At 42.4% G+C, this 16,566-nt stretch overlaps 1 protein-coding gene across 7 annotated transcripts in view; it reads left to right on the top strand.

The window, feature by feature from the left end:
* Positions 1-10,033, top strand: part of TLE4 (TLE family member 4, transcriptional corepressor) — a 142,474-nt gene extending 132,441 nt beyond the window's left edge. For all 7 annotated transcript variants that reach the window (XM_038527028.1, XM_038527025.1, XM_038527024.1 and 4 more), the window contains 6 exons: positions 1,534-1,783; positions 2,866-3,113; positions 5,156-5,303; positions 5,752-5,902; positions 6,259-6,335; positions 8,351-10,033. In XM_038527028.1, coding sequence (XP_038382956.1) covers positions 1,534-1,783; positions 2,866-3,113; positions 5,156-5,303; positions 5,752-5,902; positions 6,259-6,335; positions 8,351-8,458 — 982 coding nt within the window. In that variant the 3' untranslated portion in view covers positions 8,459-10,033. The remainder of the gene's footprint in view (positions 1-1,533; positions 1,784-2,865; positions 3,114-5,155; positions 5,304-5,751; positions 5,903-6,258; positions 6,336-8,350) is intronic.
* Positions 10,034-16,566: the final 6,533 nt, after the last annotated feature.

Raw genomic sequence — 16,566 nt, 5'->3', positions numbered from 1 at the left:
CCCTGCATCTAGTGTACTCACTGCATGATCTGCTACAGGATCATCGTTTCTGCTCCCTTAGCTTCAACTGTCACTTCTTAGTTGATAGGCGCACACTACCTTTCTAACCTAACCTCTCTTCCTGAATCACAGCACTCAACTTCCTGTTGAGTCGTTTGGGTTCCCAACTGCCCTCAAATTGAAGAAAACCAAACCATTTACTTTCTTGCATGTGTACCTTCGGTCATGCTTTCCTTTCACTTCAGTAATGTATCATGGTCTACCTGAGGCACCTGGGTTCCAAGCCTTAAAGCCCTCCTCCGTGCCTCTGTCCCAGGTCACATATCCAGTGTGTTTCCAGTCCTGTTGTTTGAACCAAAATGTCTTCTGTCTTGTTTTCCTAGCTTCCCGTCCTCCTTTCCCCCTCAGCAATCTGGCATACTACTTCTCTTCTACAGCCCAGTTCTGTGCCTTTCTCCATTGTTTGCAGAGAAAGAAAAAGCCTTCCACTATCTGGCAGCACATCTTCCACTGCTGCATGCTTACATCATCCTTTCTGGGGACACTGAGGGAATGATGAGGGCCCCTCAGTAATGAGCTTAATTTTGATGAACGTGGCTAGCCTGTAGATTTTTGCATTAAGGAACCGTAAACTATATTGGTTCTAAAACTCCCCTGATAGGTCCAAGCTCCAATCCGTTGTGTACCCACAGATGCTTTCCCTTTGTATAAACTTTTTCCTATAAACAGAGTACATTCCAAAGCTTCATGCCACAGCAAAATGGGCTATTGCCTGTGATAGAAGACTGGCCCAGCCCCCCCCTCCCATCACATAGCCTAACTTCAGTGTCCTAAGAATAGAGACCTGTTGAAAGAAATGTTCTAACTTAAGTTGCATTTTAGAACCAAATGTTTTCATAGCTATAGAGTTTTTCCTGGAGATGAGTTTGAGATGGAGCTGCTAAATACTCATAGGTGGGCCTTTGGGGTAGTCACACTGTATGCCTTTTCAGGTCCTAATTTTATTGGGAATGACTTGAATTAGTGACTGTCAAGTCTGATAGGACTTTGTTTTTTAATGTGTTTTGAGGGAGGGGCACAACTGTCATTTCACCTTGTAGACCTAGAGACTCTTAGCTTCTTAAAGCTGCTAAATTTGGCTTCTTGATCTCCATTAGTAAATCACTTGATTGGAGTGAATTCATATACAGGCAAAAATCTCATCACAGGATTCTGAATCACCCAAAGTAGAAAGCATTGCAAGTCTGCAGAGTGCCCTGAAGGAGTAGGTACCTAATGTTGGCTATCTTACTTAATTCTCTGTGAAGTATGGGTAGCCTTCTCTCCCTTTTAAAGATGAGAACTGAGGTACAGAGAGGCTCTGAGACTCTGAAAATTATGTTATTTCTACTGTACCAGGTAAATTTGACTTATTTGCAAATCATGTGTAGCACTAAAAATGTTTTATTTTTTTTATGTCCTTACACTGGTCAGTTAACTGACGTTTTTTACATTTCCCTTTACCTATTTTTTTGTCTTCCCCCACTACCTTAGAGCATACTCCTTTCATGTGACCGCAGACGGTCAGATGCAGCCTGTCCCCTTCCCCCCCGACGCCCTCATCGGACCCGGCATCCCCCGCCACGCACGCCAGATCAACACCCTGAACCACGGGGAGGTGGTGTGCGCCGTGACCATCAGCAACCCCACGAGGCACGTGTACACGGGCGGGAAGGGCTGCGTCAAGGTCTGGGACATCAGCCACCCCGGCAACAAGAGCCCCGTCTCTCAGCTTGACTGTCTGGTGAGTCAACATGGATGAACAGGGTTTACACCTTCATCCAGAAAATAGGATGGGATAGTGAGGGACTTAGATGGACAATCAGCAAATGGAGTTGATCCCAACTGGGTAGTTGTCTTTGGTGGTTTGCGGCCTTTCATGTGGAGACAGCGAGCGCTGAGGAGGCCTATCTTTCAGTTCCTCAAGGCAGCATTATCCAGTTCTTGATGGCATGTGCCGCGTGTCTCGTGCAGCTTTTGTAAACCCTGCCCAGCATGTGGGCACAGGCTCACTTGCCTGTCTGATAAAGGAGTTTAAGAAAAGCAAAAGCCCAGGAGGCTTTCCGTGAGAGTGCTCCTGACACTCAGTCTGTGACATCATGAGACCAGAGTACTGTCACGCTTCATGGGCAGACACTAGGATACCCCCTTGGCTGTCTCTTGGGCAGTTGTCCTTGCACTGCTTACGGAACTTCCATTGGATATTCTTTCTTAGACCAGCAGTGGGATTTTTGCAGCAGCACCATGTTAGGTCAGCTTAACATAATTGATGTACACAACATTCCCAGAACTGCGCAAGCTGGGAGGACAGTTTTTCCCCCCTCTACCCCTAACAGTCCATGATCAAGTTTTGTCTCCAGTTGATGCCGCTTGACCAACCGCTGCTGCCCTCTGTGCAGAAAGAAAGAGACTTCAGATCTCTAACCTCTGGCACCGTGGTGGCAGCAGTAGTACCTTTCACCATCCAGGTTCCCAGGCATGGCTACTCCAGGACTGCATGTGCTCCTGCCTTAGTGTGTGTATTTCTGTGTGTGCAAATGACTCAGGCAGCAGGGTGATTTGGTGGTGGTGGGAGTTGGGTCTAGATCTTTGCATTTTCATGCTAATTAAGATTAAATATCTCAGCACTAAATTTGTAGATCAAGTTTAAGTACTTCCCTAATTTCATGTAATTTTCTAGCATTAATCCACTTTATCATTGTCATAAGTAAAAATGGCTCATTAAAACCAGGAGGGAACACAATACTTTTTATGGATTTCTGCTCTCATGTTAATGCTGTTTTCCTTTCCTCATGAGTGATCTCTTGATGGTTTTTGTCTCTGCAGAACAGGGATAACTACATCCGTTCCTGCCGATTGCTCCCTGATGGTCGCACCCTCATAGTGGGAGGGGAAGCCAGTACTCTGTCCATCTGGGATCTGGCAGCTCCCACCCCACGCATCAAGGCAGAGCTGACGTCCTCAGCCCCTGCCTGCTACGCCCTGGCCATCAGCCCTGACTCCAAGGTCTGCTTTTCGTGTTGCAGTGACGGTAACATCGCAGTCTGGGACCTGCATAACCAGACGCTGGTGAGGTGGGTCAGCAAGATCCCTTATCAGGGCATGAGAGGAATAGATTTTACCATTCTGGGCCAAAGAGCCCTGTGTGTCTAAGACGATGAAAAATAATTATCCTACTAAAAAGGGTTAGGGGACAGGCTCCTTTTAAAGATGCTAGAAACAAGTTACTAGTGTAAAATCTTTTCTGCACTTTTGAACTTACCAAATGAGGAGTTGTTTTCTTTCTTTGCTTTTTTTGGATATTGTCCTAAGCATCACCAATTTAAGTTTTTTAAAAATGAGGTCATTTTTACATAATTAATGTACATAATGTTCCCATGACCTCATGAGCTCATTAGACATCTGTAATTTGCCATCTGTGCTTGCTAACCAACCATCATTGTTGATAGACACTCAGAAGATTCATGGTGCAGGGCAACATCCTCCATGCCACATGTATCCCACACGTTCATCACTAAACACCTGCCATGGGCCCTGGAATTGAGCTGCTCACTTTCAAATGGGCTATATTATCTGTAATCCCACCTTTAAGGATGGGTGGATGCACTAAGTTGTCTGTTTAGAAGTGAAATTGTATGGAATTGGTGTTGATAGGTAATGCCCTGAAAATGAGTCTCCAGATGTCAGCACCCAAGAGAGTAGGAAGCAAGAGGTATGACCTGCTGGAGGATGTGAAAAGGTTGTAATCAAGCCTAGCCACAAGTCAAGGGGAACACATAAGGAGAAGAGGCCTCTGCTGTCCACCTGTCAGATATTTTGCAGGACTGAGCTCAATGTATGATTCCAAAAACATCACTTTGTTTTTCATCTTGGATAAGGCTCCTTATAAAGAACTACTTCTAATCTCTTCTCTACCACCCTGCCCATGTCTTTTGTCTACCAGCTCCTGGGGCAGCTGAGACATACATAGGCCTTACTTGAGAGCAGGCCTTTTGGTCTTGCACAGCCTGCTACAGTTGCATTGTTGCGCACTGGCAAAATTTGCTCTGCTGTTCCCGTGTCCATCCCCATAGCTTTAGTAGAAGGGAGAGTATGCCTTACATCCTCTTAAACCCTTTCTTTCATATGACAATGATAAAATAGATCTTAAATGTGTTTTTGATTATGTCATATACATGTAGCTATGTGAGTTTTATTATTTCAATTGGAGATTTTTTTTTTTTCCCATTGCTAAAAGCAGGCGTTTTTTGGTATAAGAGTAGTTCAAAAAGTGTTTCCTCAGTGTTCAAAAATAAAAAATGCAGGAAATTCGGCATCTCAGTTAAACCTGAATTATGTGTGTGTTTTGTTATTTGAATCATTAGAAAACATAGTAAACCCAAGTAAAATTTATGAATAAGATGTTTGATGAAATTGATCCCTGAGGAGTTCTAAATTTTTTTTATTGAGGTATAATTAACATTCAGTGTTATATTAGTTTCAAGTGTGCAAAATGATTCAACAATTCTATGCATTACTCAGTGCTTATCATAAGTGTGCTCTTAATCCCCTTCATCTGTTTCACCCATCTCCCACCTGCTTCCCCTCTGGTGATCAGTTTGTTCTCTGTAGGAGTCTGTTTTTTGTCTTTTTTCTTTGTTTATTCATTTGTTTCTTAAATTCTACAGATGAGTGAAATTGTATTTATCTTTCTTTGACTTATTTCCGTTAGCGTTATGCTCTCTAGCTCCATCTATGTTGTTACGAATGACAAGGACTCATTCTTTTCAATGGCTGAGTAATATTCCACTGTGTGTGTGTGTATGCGTGCACGTGCATATATGTATACACACACACACATACACCATATCTTCTTTATCCATTTATCGATGGACACTTGGCTATTATAAATAATGCTACAGTGAACATAAAGGTGCATACGTCTTTTCAAGTTAGTGTTTTCATTTTCTTTGGGTGAAAACCAGTAGTGGAATTACTGGATTGTGTGATGATTCAACTTTTTAAGTTTTTAAGGAAGTTCCACACTTTTTTCCACATTGGCACACCGATGAACTCTGAATTGAGTTCATAGGAAAACTAGTTTTTCAAAGGCTTTCTCTCCATTTGACATCTCTAGGCAATTCCAGGGCCACACAGATGGGGCCAGCTGTATTGATATTTCTAACGATGGCACCAAGCTCTGGACGGGCGGCCTGGACAATACGGTCAGGTCCTGGGACCTGCGTGAGGGGCGCCAGCTGCAGCAGCATGACTTCACCTCACAGGTACGGTCTTGTGCCTGGAAGTTTTAGAAGACACAGTTTTGTGGAATATATGGTATACTTAAGGGATAGTTCATTTGCCGTGTGATCAAGTCACTTTTGACTCTAGGTTAGATAACTGAAAATTGAATTTTTTTTCTGTCAAACTACAGTAATACTTTTTAAAGGATTAAAAAAATCTCCTTTATTACAAGCTTTTAGGGTTTAGGGTTTTATTCCAAAGACCATTACTCTGTATATATTTGAATTTTACGTAAGTGATTAAATTATATTGTGGAGATATATTGCATTACTTTGGGATCACTTATTTGGCTGTAATTTCTTCCTGTACAATTCAAATCCTTTTGACTTCCTTCATAATTTGAGTAGTATCCCAGAAGAAATTGTACCTCCCAGTTAAGGGAAGCAAGCATGTCTTCTGTAGGCACACTATCATCTGTTTTCATCCTAGATCTTTTCTCTGGGCTACTGCCCAACGGGAGAGTGGCTCGCAGTGGGAATGGAGAACAGTAACGTGGAAGTGCTACATGTCACCAAGCCAGATAAATATCAGCTGCATCTCCATGAGAGCTGTGTACTGTCGCTCAAGTTTGCCCATTGTGGTAAGTAGTCTCCTCCTGTCCATTTCCTGTCTGCTAGAATCGCTTCTTCAGTCTTCCTGCTGATGCATTTTCACTCCACTCCTTTGGTCTAGTAATATGTTCCTCTTCAGAATTACATTTCGTTCTCATATGTCCATGCCTACACCTCTAATGCCACGTACCAATCCACTTACTGTAGTGTTAAGTATAAATGACTCACTAAATCTAGGAGATGGAGCTTTATTTTTCCAGTGAAAAGAAACTTTTGTTGCAAACTAGAAGAGTTTTCCGTGAATAGTTCGTGCTCTGTAAAGCAAATCTTAGGTGTCTGACAAAGTAACACAAACAAAACCTTTTTCAAAACTCTCTTTCTGTAGGCAAATGGTTCGTAAGCACTGGAAAGGACAACCTTCTGAATGCCTGGAGAACACCTTATGGGGCCAGTATATTCCAGGTAACACTTCACTTATTTAGCTATCACTTATAGCGTGCCCTGCGAGGTGATGGTTTGCCCAAATTCTCTGTTCATTCTGTCAAATGAGTAAGGCTCCTGAGTGTCCTAGGAGGTAGGGGCTGGTGTCCTACCTGTTACACAGAGAATACCTTGCCTTAGGGAGGCTAGTGTCACAGCCACGAGCAGTGGAGCCATGGAGCCATGGAGCCTGGGGTGGGCTCCATTTCTCTTTGAGCCCAGAGCTAAGAGCCAGCTCTCCATGCCTCAGTCCCATATATATGTTAGGGTAGAGACTTTATGTCTTCTGTGATGTGTCTTATGTCTTTAAAATGCTTTTATTTTAAAAATCTGAGCATTTTGCTTCATTACTCTTAGTATTGTTATTTCATTGTTTTTTCCAAAGAGTGTTGTGGAAAAGTTTAGTAACTCTTGATTAATTTCAGAACTGTTTATTCTTATTGACTCAGTGGTACTTTGTGTCGTGTGTAAAATTGTAGGAGGACCAAATGTAGATACAATAAACACACACACATAGTCTCTGTGCTCTCAGGCTGGAATGTGAGAATTTCATAGGCAGGTTAAAGAAGACTCCTCTTTTTTAACCTGTACTTAAGATAGTTATTTTTTTTAGGTGTGTGGTTTATTTTTTAAGGAATAACCACAGATTTGCAGTTTTCTTGACAGAGTAGTAGTATGCCGTTCTGGAGTAGATCAATGCCCTTGAATCCAAAAATACATATATTGAGTGAAAATAGGGATCCCTGGGTGGCGCAGCGGTTTGGCGCCTGCCTTTGGCCCAGGGCACGATCCTGGAGACCGAGGATCGAATCCCACATCGGGCTCCCGGTGCATGGAGCCTGCTTCTCCCTCTGCCTGTGTCTCTGCCTCTCTCTCTCTCTGTGTGACTATCATAAATAAATAAAAATTTATTTAAAAAAAATTTAATATTGAGTGAAAATACTGTGCAAGATAATAGGACAAAAATAGCTGATTCTTGCTGTCATGAAGTTTATAATTGAATACAATATTTTTTGTTTTTTTGTGAGGGTTTTTTTGTATTATGGGTCACAAGATGGTCCCAACCAGGACTTTAAAAAAAAAAATCTTAGAGTGAATCTTTTATAGTAAATATACATGTTATATCACATTTATACTGGGTTGTGAAGTAGAATGGATTAACTACAGGTTACAGTCAAAACAGGTTGAGAAACACTGGTAGTGGGTTAGCATCTGCATGTTGTCATTTATTATTTTTTCAACATTCAGAATTCTGGTTAACAGCCTGTGGGGGTGAGTTTGTTTGGCACAGTTTAGTTCAAAGTTGATATTGAACCCCTTGGAGTTAATATAGTTGAATATGGAATCCAGAACTATTAAGTATGGTACATTTCTCTTTCTAACCCTTGAATTCCTCCCCATTTGGAAATTTGCATTCTTTTTTCACACAGGAGGAAATTAGGCTTTCTATTAGAAATCTCTTTACATTCCTAGTTTCAAAAAATGGAGTGTTTTCGATGCCATTTTGCACTTGAGCTCTGAGGCAGCTCTCTGAGGGGATAGGCAACTAAGATGCCTTTGCCTCTTTGAAACACAGGAGGCTCCAGCAGGTTAAGTGACTCGTCTGGTGTTCCACAGCTCTGCCTCCATCCAAGCTGTCTGACCAATGCTGAAGGTTTTTCATGCTAAGGACACTCTGCTCTTACCTGTCTGAAGAATCGGATTCTAAACTGGGCCTTGCTTCTTCAAAGCACAGGTGCTCATACAACTGGCTTGCAACTGGCTTGCCTGCTTCCTGATGCCCCCAGTGCAGGAGCCCAGGGCCCAGCGTGGTGTGGTGTCCCTAGAAGTTTCCGTGGCCCCACCATTTTCAGGAAGTGCCTGGACCATCTTGCCCAGTTTGCTGCTCCTGTTTGGACAGCGGGACTCATTAATGCTTGTTTCCACTCTGTGTCTTCCAGCCCCGCCTCATGGGGTTTTCTTGCCATAGTTAACATTTGTGTTTGTTTCTTCCCTAGTCCAAAGAATCCTCATCGGTGCTTAGCTGTGACATCTCTGTGGATGACAAATACATTGTCACTGGCTCTGGGGATAAGAAGGCCACGGTTTATGAAGTTATTTATTAAGGACAAATCTTCATGTGAACTGGACCCCTTCTCCTTGTAGCACTTTGTTCTCTCATTCTCTTACCCCCCCGCATCTAAAACCAAGGATTTCAAATGCTCATCGCAGTTGTAGAGTTCAGTACCCCCACTTCCTCCTTGCTGTTGAATTGTGAATACTCGGTAAGAACCTGTGATACCAAATCTTCAGCTCTCTACTTGGAAGAACATGGAATAACCATACTTAACAGTGACGAATTCTTTAATTATGTATTATATCTGTAATATATTTATTTTGTTTAAAGAAGGCTTTCTAACTTTGACTGAATAAAGCTGTCTGCTCCTGCATTGATAATGAAGATGCGTTGTATTTGATACCCCTCCCCCCCTTTTTTTGGCAAAGGAGGGGAAAGGAAGGTTTAAAATAATTGATGAAAAATGTCATTAAATGTAGACTAAGGACTGTATAGAGATGTGAAATGTATAATTACATATGGAAGCAATATGTTGCTGTGTTGTTAGATTTTTTTGTTTTCTACTTATTTTAAATGTTTGAAGATTTGAACAATTAGAACAGGACAGGCCACGTCATATTCATTTGAGTCTATTTGGACAACTTTAACCAATATATCTATAGCTTTAGATTCTATTTGATAAAAGTAATTGGACTTTTTTCTTTTTTCTTTTTTGACTTGTCGACAAGTGTCTTTGTAATAAGTTTTTAATTCCTTTTTTTATTGTATTATAGACAGATGAACAAATTAAATTTGGCCTAAAGAGAGAACTTAATCCCTTCTGGATATTTTTGCCATGTTTCTTTGCAAAGGGAGATGTATACCTTTGGGCAGTTTTGTCATTACGAGAAATTACGGGCTATTTTTTGGCATGTTCTTTGGGAACTGCACAGATTCAGGGGAGGATTCCTCCTGCTGTGCAAGTCAAATCTTTTACAAAACAAGGACAGCAGAGGAGATTTGCAAGGACCTCCCTCTGAAACCAGAAAGAATGGACTCTCACCTGAGATGAGAACTTGCTTTCTTTACCTCCGGTTCTTTCCCTGTCTTAGTTGGATGTCCCCAAAATGGACACAGGCTGTGCCATTGTGCCAGAAACATTGTGTTATCTTTTATGTTGTTGTTGTTGCTGTTCAACTATGATATGTGACTCCTTTTTTTTTTATTATTATTATTTTTGTTTGAATGCTTTAAAAATCTTTTAAGTCTGTGGATCTGCTGATGTACAGTGCCTTTGCTGCTATGGATCAAAATCAAGAGAACTGTGTAGATAAACTTTATTGTATAAGTAGAAAATTACTTAATTTCATACTAGAAACGGATGGATGCTGCAAGTTGAAATGGACTGTCCATTGACGTTCCTAATGTGGTAGCAGAAAAAAATGGTGTCTTAAGTGCTTAGTGTTTGATGTCATTAACAGTTTCGTAAAACTCTACAGTGTAGAAAGATTTTGATACTAAACTGTGCATTGTACATAGTTCTAATGCATCGTATTGACCACCGTACTTCTATAATGGTAGATTGTTTGTGCATTCAGACTTTTAAGCATTAAACATAAATAACTTCTAGTAAGCTTATTTCTAATTCTTTGGCTGGCTTTCGTTTATTTTTTGTCTTTGGCTGTGCTGCTCCCATATACTAAAAACTACTAGTTTCATTCAAGGGAGACTGGTGTTAAAGTCATGACATGGGCTTCATTATTAGTGCCTCTTTCATTGTGTTTTTATTTTCACTTGACAAGAACTAGAAGGGAGAGCAGATGGAGGTTTGAGGATAGGTTACTACCAAATATTTATTGAGTGCCTCTTCGGTTTTTACAAGTGCTGTCTTATCAAAAAGTTGTCACGAAGAAGTTTATTGGTCACACTAACTCAGTAGCTGCATGTGGCTAATGGCTACCGTATTGGACTACTTAAATTTATAGAACACTTCCGTCATCACAGAAGGTTCCATGGGACCAGTGCTGCTTTAGAATTAACCCACACATAACCATTTCTAGCCATTTGGGTTTAGGAAACATGTCCAGTGTAATACTGTGGAGCCGTTGAAAGCATGAAGCCTATCGGGCTGCTGCTGCTGCTAGGGTGTGTGAAGATTGAGCATAAGGAGGTGCTTACTAAAGTTCCTGAGACTTGAAAAGCTGTCATTTTTAAGGATCCACTGGATAGAAAGAAGGGTGGGGTTGGGTTGGGGGGTCCCACAGTGGTCTGGAGTGTGCTCAGCGATCAGCTGTAAGAAATAGTATTTACGGGCCAAGTTTCATCCCTGTGCGTCAGTGGGGTGGAAGCAGCACTTCAGATGTGAGTACTGTGAATGCTACTACATCAGGTGCCATGTTAAAGGATGCTTAACTCTGTGCATCCTTACTGAAATGTCTTTAAAAGTATAGAGGTTTAGAGAAAAAAAAATGTTTTGGTACGAAGAATATGACACTCATGCCCCGTGTGTTCACCTCCAGAAGGAGAATGTGCCTACCTTCAGGAAGTAGAATTCCCCTTTGGTGCCTGGTGGTCAAGTCTCTTAAGGGAGATCCAACATTGGCCATTACACTGGGTTTAAAAGTTGAGATGAATGCGTGTATAGACCTAGATTTTTTAAATTAATGGGTATCAGTTTCTGCTTATTGCTGAGGTTTTATCAGATTAAATTTGTATGTCTTTGATATAATCTCAGACCTAGATCTACACAAAAATCTTGATGTTGGAATTATAACTTGGTTTACCATAGTCTTTTGCTCCAACTATGGTCTCTTAGAATCTGAAGAACAACAAAGCTAGGAATCACCTGGCACCAGAGACAACGTGGCTCCAGTGAAAGAATAGTTGTGTGGGACTGGAAGACAGACTCACATGGAACTACAAGGAATAGAAACTCAGACTGAAGAAGCCGTCAAGACTTTCCTAAGATTGGCAGATAAAATATAGAGCAACGGACTCTCAAAATCTTTCAAGTTTTTACAGATACACACCTCGCTTGGGCCACTACTTCGCAAGGTGGTTTCATGTCCAACCAGCTGCCAAAGGTCTAGCCTTGTCCTGGATGGTGTATGCTGAAACTGACTGTAGCCCTGTAACACTTACACGGGGTAGGAATTTCGTAGCCATGAGATACTGAGAAACTCAGTATAAAACCATCTCACATAGCCACAAAATTCTAGGACCTTACAGCTGAAAGCAGGGCAAATTGATGCCCCCCGGTTAGAAGGCAGCGTTCTGGGCAGAGACATCGTGCCCACGAGTGGCTAAACCAGCAGTGATCCCCTCAACTGTCCCCTGGGAAGTCTGAATCCTCAATCTGGATGATCTCTCAGCAGAGCTCTAGAACCCGGAAACAAAATGTCTGACTTCAAGGATTTGTCATTTGGTATTTTTGGCAGTTGTAAGGAAATTTGTACTGGAATTCCTTGCCCAGCATTAAAAAGTTACAAAGTTATAAAGATACCGAGATATGCCTTGATATTCTTGGAGGCTCATTTCTGTAGCTATCCAGTTCCTGGGCAACCTGGAGCCTGGCGTTCAACTGTGAGCTTTGGGTCCTGCCACGCCTCGACAGTAGAAGCAGCAGCAGCAGCGGCTCACAACCATCCTCTTCTGAGCTAATTGTATTTATTTGCCTTTCAATTCCAACTTTGATTCAGAACTGATCGTGGAAATGGCTTATTTTGGTAACACGAGCACCATGCTCTCATGTAGCATTAACTTTTTTAACAACGATATCATCATAATGGTGGGAATTCTCATTCATAAACTGCTGTCAACATCTTATTTTAGTTTTGTTTGGGTTTTTGGCAGCAAGTGACAGAATCTTTTGGGTCCCAGATAGGAATTAGCAGGGGAACTGGTCTCTGGTTCACCTCTTCCCAGGGAAGGAAATTCTGTGCTGGGATCTTAGGTGCTTGGCCTGCAGGGAAGGAGAGTGCCTGCAGGGTTGCCTTGAGTCCAGAAGAAAATCAAGAGTAAAAGTGTTTTTACAACGAATTGTCCTGTTTGGTCTCACAGCAGTCCAGACAGGCTAGGTGCCAGAATACTGAATTTGCACAAAAGCACACATGAGATCAGAGAAGAAAATTCCTTACCCAAGTCCTCAATCGATCTCCCAAGGAGGACAAACTGACCTGAAACTCGAAGCTCCAGATTTGGGGGTTGGGATTCTGTGCCATCTGCCCAGTGTGGCAGATCTGGGGGTGTTACATCCACCTTGCTGCTCTCTGCCCCTCAGTTTCTGAAAAGCTAGCTAGCTCAGGATTTCAGCATCACAGAACCTCTTGAGACTTTAATCATGAATCATCTTTTGAGTCCCTATAATATGTGCACCTACTGTGGAATGTACATAGAAGGTGAGAGCCCGCTTGTGGCTAAGTAGGCTTCCCCAAGCATGGCCCCCATGACCTTGGTGATCCTGGGCATCTTACTGCCTCCCCCATTAAAGTGACATCTTGACTGGATGAGAACATTCATAACTAACAAGCTTTATGTTATTTTGGAAGAAAACTTAAAATCACCTAAAGGTCATGCTTTAATTGACTTGAGCCCCACAAAGTTAACACATACCAGAAGGAATTTGCGAGCTATTTGGATTATGAGAATTTAGGCAGTACGTTTTTAGACTCTGGGTGTTTAATGCCCAAGTAGTATTTAGTGGTCCAGCATTTCTCCACAGAGACCTCATAGGTAGGCCTAGTAGGCCATTTCCCAACCTACTGGCTACCTCCACAGCTGCTTCCAAAAAAAATACTACCAGAGGTAGTATTTAGGTAGGCTGTACCTTGTGTCATGTGGCAGGAAGTATGAGTTAGGCTAGACGTTTTGTTCTCCCAGGAGGCTGGAAAGTAGGAGAAAGAGTTGTGGTGGGATCTTAGAGAATGCTGCTGGCCTTGGGGTCATGAGGGCTCGAAACCATCAGGCCGAGCTTTGCCCTTCCTCCTCCTAGGGCCAGCAGCACAGGGACAGGAAAGAGGCACTGGCAGGAACCATTGTAGGGATGGAGTGAGACCCCTGGACCGCCATACATCAAGCAGAGTTGTCCTGAGGACAACTTACTGTTACTTGAAGAACTTGAGTCGGATGCCTCTTTGCCTCAAGAGTTGCCTCAACATCCATGAAGTCCGCTTTCAGCATCATGCATCTAACTCGGAAAAGCATGGTGCTGCTGAGAACAAAACACATTCCCCTGAAGCCTGTTAGTCTTTCCCAGGGGAACAGAAACAAGCATCTGGAGTGGCTGAAGAAACAATTGTTTAAACTTCGTTCTTAAATCTCCTTCAGGTATTGATAGCTCCTTTTGTTTTTCTGTGAGGAGATGATCACTTTTAATGAAATGTGATTTTGAGTCTTATAGCGGAGTCAAAATTAGTGTTTCTACACGGATGATCGGTCAACTGCACCATACATCCATCTTTAGGCCTCAACGTTCTTGTGGAGCGATAACAGCCTTCTGGGCATGAGCAGGTTGTGTAGGTTACTCTGAGGACAAAAGCTCTGGTTCACAGACACTTGTTTGAGCTATGGCCTTAAAAATAAAGCATAAAGCGCCCCTACTGAGAATTGTAGCGGTGACTCAAGCTGACTAAAGGTTGAAGGATGTGGTGCTAATCCCTCAGGGGCCAATGTGCTTTTGCATGGAGGAGCTTGGCTGAGGTGGGTGGTCTGGGCCCATGTGGCTGTGCTGACATCCCCCTGTGTGGGCACCTGGGAGCCAAGAGTACCAAATGAATTTGGGCACAACTCCTTCAGACTGTCGGCGGACAGCATTTCCACCTCCTGGCGTTCTGTGTCTGCTTGAATATGTGCTTGCTTGCTGCAGGGTTGTTTTCATAGGAGTTTCAGAGAGCAGCCTCATGGAGTCCTCCATACTGGCTACTATTAGGTTTGTAGAACTCATGTGTGAGCTTGTAACCTGACCACAGAGCTCCAGGGGCCAATAAGATAAGGCAAGTTGGTGTTTGAGCTTATATAGGTTTATCTTACCCCCTCCTGCTTTATTGAGATATAATTGACATATGACATTGTGTACGTTGAAGATCTACAACTTGGTGATTTGACACATGCTTATGGATAAGGATTGCCACAGCGAGGAGAGGTAGCACGTGGTGTGGTTCTGTGATAGAACCAAAGCCAGATAGGCTATAGCTGAGTTCCTGGGGGTTCAGGGCTGCTTCTGATTCTGCTGCGAGGACCCCCGTGGGCCAGGCAGTCCCCTGGGTGGGAGCCTGCCTTCTCAGAAAGGCTCTCTTCAGCCTTGGGCTGCTCCGGGGTTTCCCAGGCTCCTACCTGGCCCCCCAAACCCTCATAAAGGCACTTCAGTCCGTGGATAGACACCATTGTCATTGACGGTAGGATACAAGCGAGAGACTTCTTTTTCCTCCACCTCACTGACCTCACTCTACCGAGGCTTATCTTTTTAAAAATTTAAAAAACACCCATTTGCCGTGAATGATTTTATTGTATCGTGGTTTACCTCAGCCGGCCGGCGTTTTCAGAAAACAAAAAAGTCCGTGTTGTTTAATTTTCCAAATTACTGAAGTTTATTCCTTTAAGAGCCAAAACTTAGGAAACTTTCTGATAGAAAAATGTCCAAAAATATTGAATCTCCCTGTTGCCTTTAATTCCCTTCAAAAGATGCTATAAACTTTCCTGATGGCAGGAAGTCAAAAGAACAATTATTTTGCTGTGCTGTGCATAACAGCTAATGCTTTCTTTAGTATTTTCATTACTGAAAACTAGAAGAAATGAGATGTATCTTACCACATGCCAGCCATGATGCAAAATGGTTTACTCACATAATCTCATTTTTTAAAACATTTATTTTTTAAATATATTTTATATTTAAGTAATCTCTACACCCAACATGTGACTCAAACTCACAATCTTGAGATCAAAAGCTATATGCTCTACCAGCCAGCCAAGGGCCTCACATAACCTCATTTTCTTTTTTTTTTCTTTTTTTTTTTTAAGATTTTATTTATTCATGAAAGATACACAGAGAGTGGCAGAGATGTAGGCAGAGGGAGAAGCAGGCTCCAGGCAGGAAGCCTGATGTGGGACTCAATCCTGAGACTGTGGATCACACCCTGAGCCAGGGGCAGGTGCTCAACAGCTGAGCCACCCTGGCGTCCCATAACCTCATTTTCCTCTGCATAACAACCCTATGAAGTAAAGGGATAGATTCTTAACACTTATTTGAAATCCTTGGGTTTGCATATATTTGAGAATAGAGATTGATTTTGGATTTTTTTTAAAAAGATTATTTGTTTGTTTATTTATTTATTTATTTATTTATTTATTTATTTATTTATTTATTTATTTATTTATTTATTTATGATAGACAGGGAGAGAGGCAGAGACACAGGAGGAGAGAGAAGCAGGCTCCATGCCGGGAGCCCAATGTGGGACTGGATTCTGGGACTCCAGGATCGTGCCCTGGGCCAAAGGCAGGCGCTAAACCACTGAGCCACCCAGGGATCCCCATGATTTTGGATTTTGATAAGGTCAAATGTTATATGTACCATATATAACATCCCACCCAGCAGCACTCCGGAGTCAAGTACGTTCATATTTCTAGGCCAGATGTGGGTGTCCATAATACATGGAGTTCCATGAGTATAAACATCCACAGCTCTTGGGATGCCTGGGTGGCTCAGTGGTTGAACGTCTGCCTTTGGCTCAGATCGTGATCCCACGGTCCTGAGATTGAGTCCTGCTCTGGCTCCCTGTGAGGAGCCTGCTTCTCCCTCCGTCTATGTCTCTGCCCCTCTCTCTGTTTCTCATGAAAAAATAAATAAAATATTTAAAAAACAAAACAAAAACATCCACAGCTCAGTTCAGGACAGTTTTGTCCCCAAACACATCACAAAAAAACAAAAAGACAGAAAAACCGAAATTTAGTATATTCTTCAAATATTCCATCTTGGAATTGGAAATAAGAGATTTATGGACCTGTTATTCCCATTTTATGGATGAGAAATCAGGTCCGCAGAGGTTAAGTGACTTGAATGACACCAGAGCCAGTGTCCTTCATGTCTGCCCACTGTCAGCACGTCAGTGACTGGATCAAGATTGTCCAGAATGTTCCATGGGTGGTGCCACTTATGTGCTCTCTGAATCCCTTCTTCAGATCAG

This window comes from Canis lupus, chromosome 1 (genome assembly GCF_011100685.1).
Source record: "Canis lupus familiaris isolate Mischka breed German Shepherd chromosome 1, alternate assembly UU_Cfam_GSD_1.0, whole genome shotgun sequence".
Taxonomy (NCBI): domain Eukaryota; kingdom Metazoa; phylum Chordata; class Mammalia; order Carnivora; family Canidae; genus Canis; species Canis lupus.
This window is presented reverse-complemented; position numbering and strand designations above follow the sequence as displayed.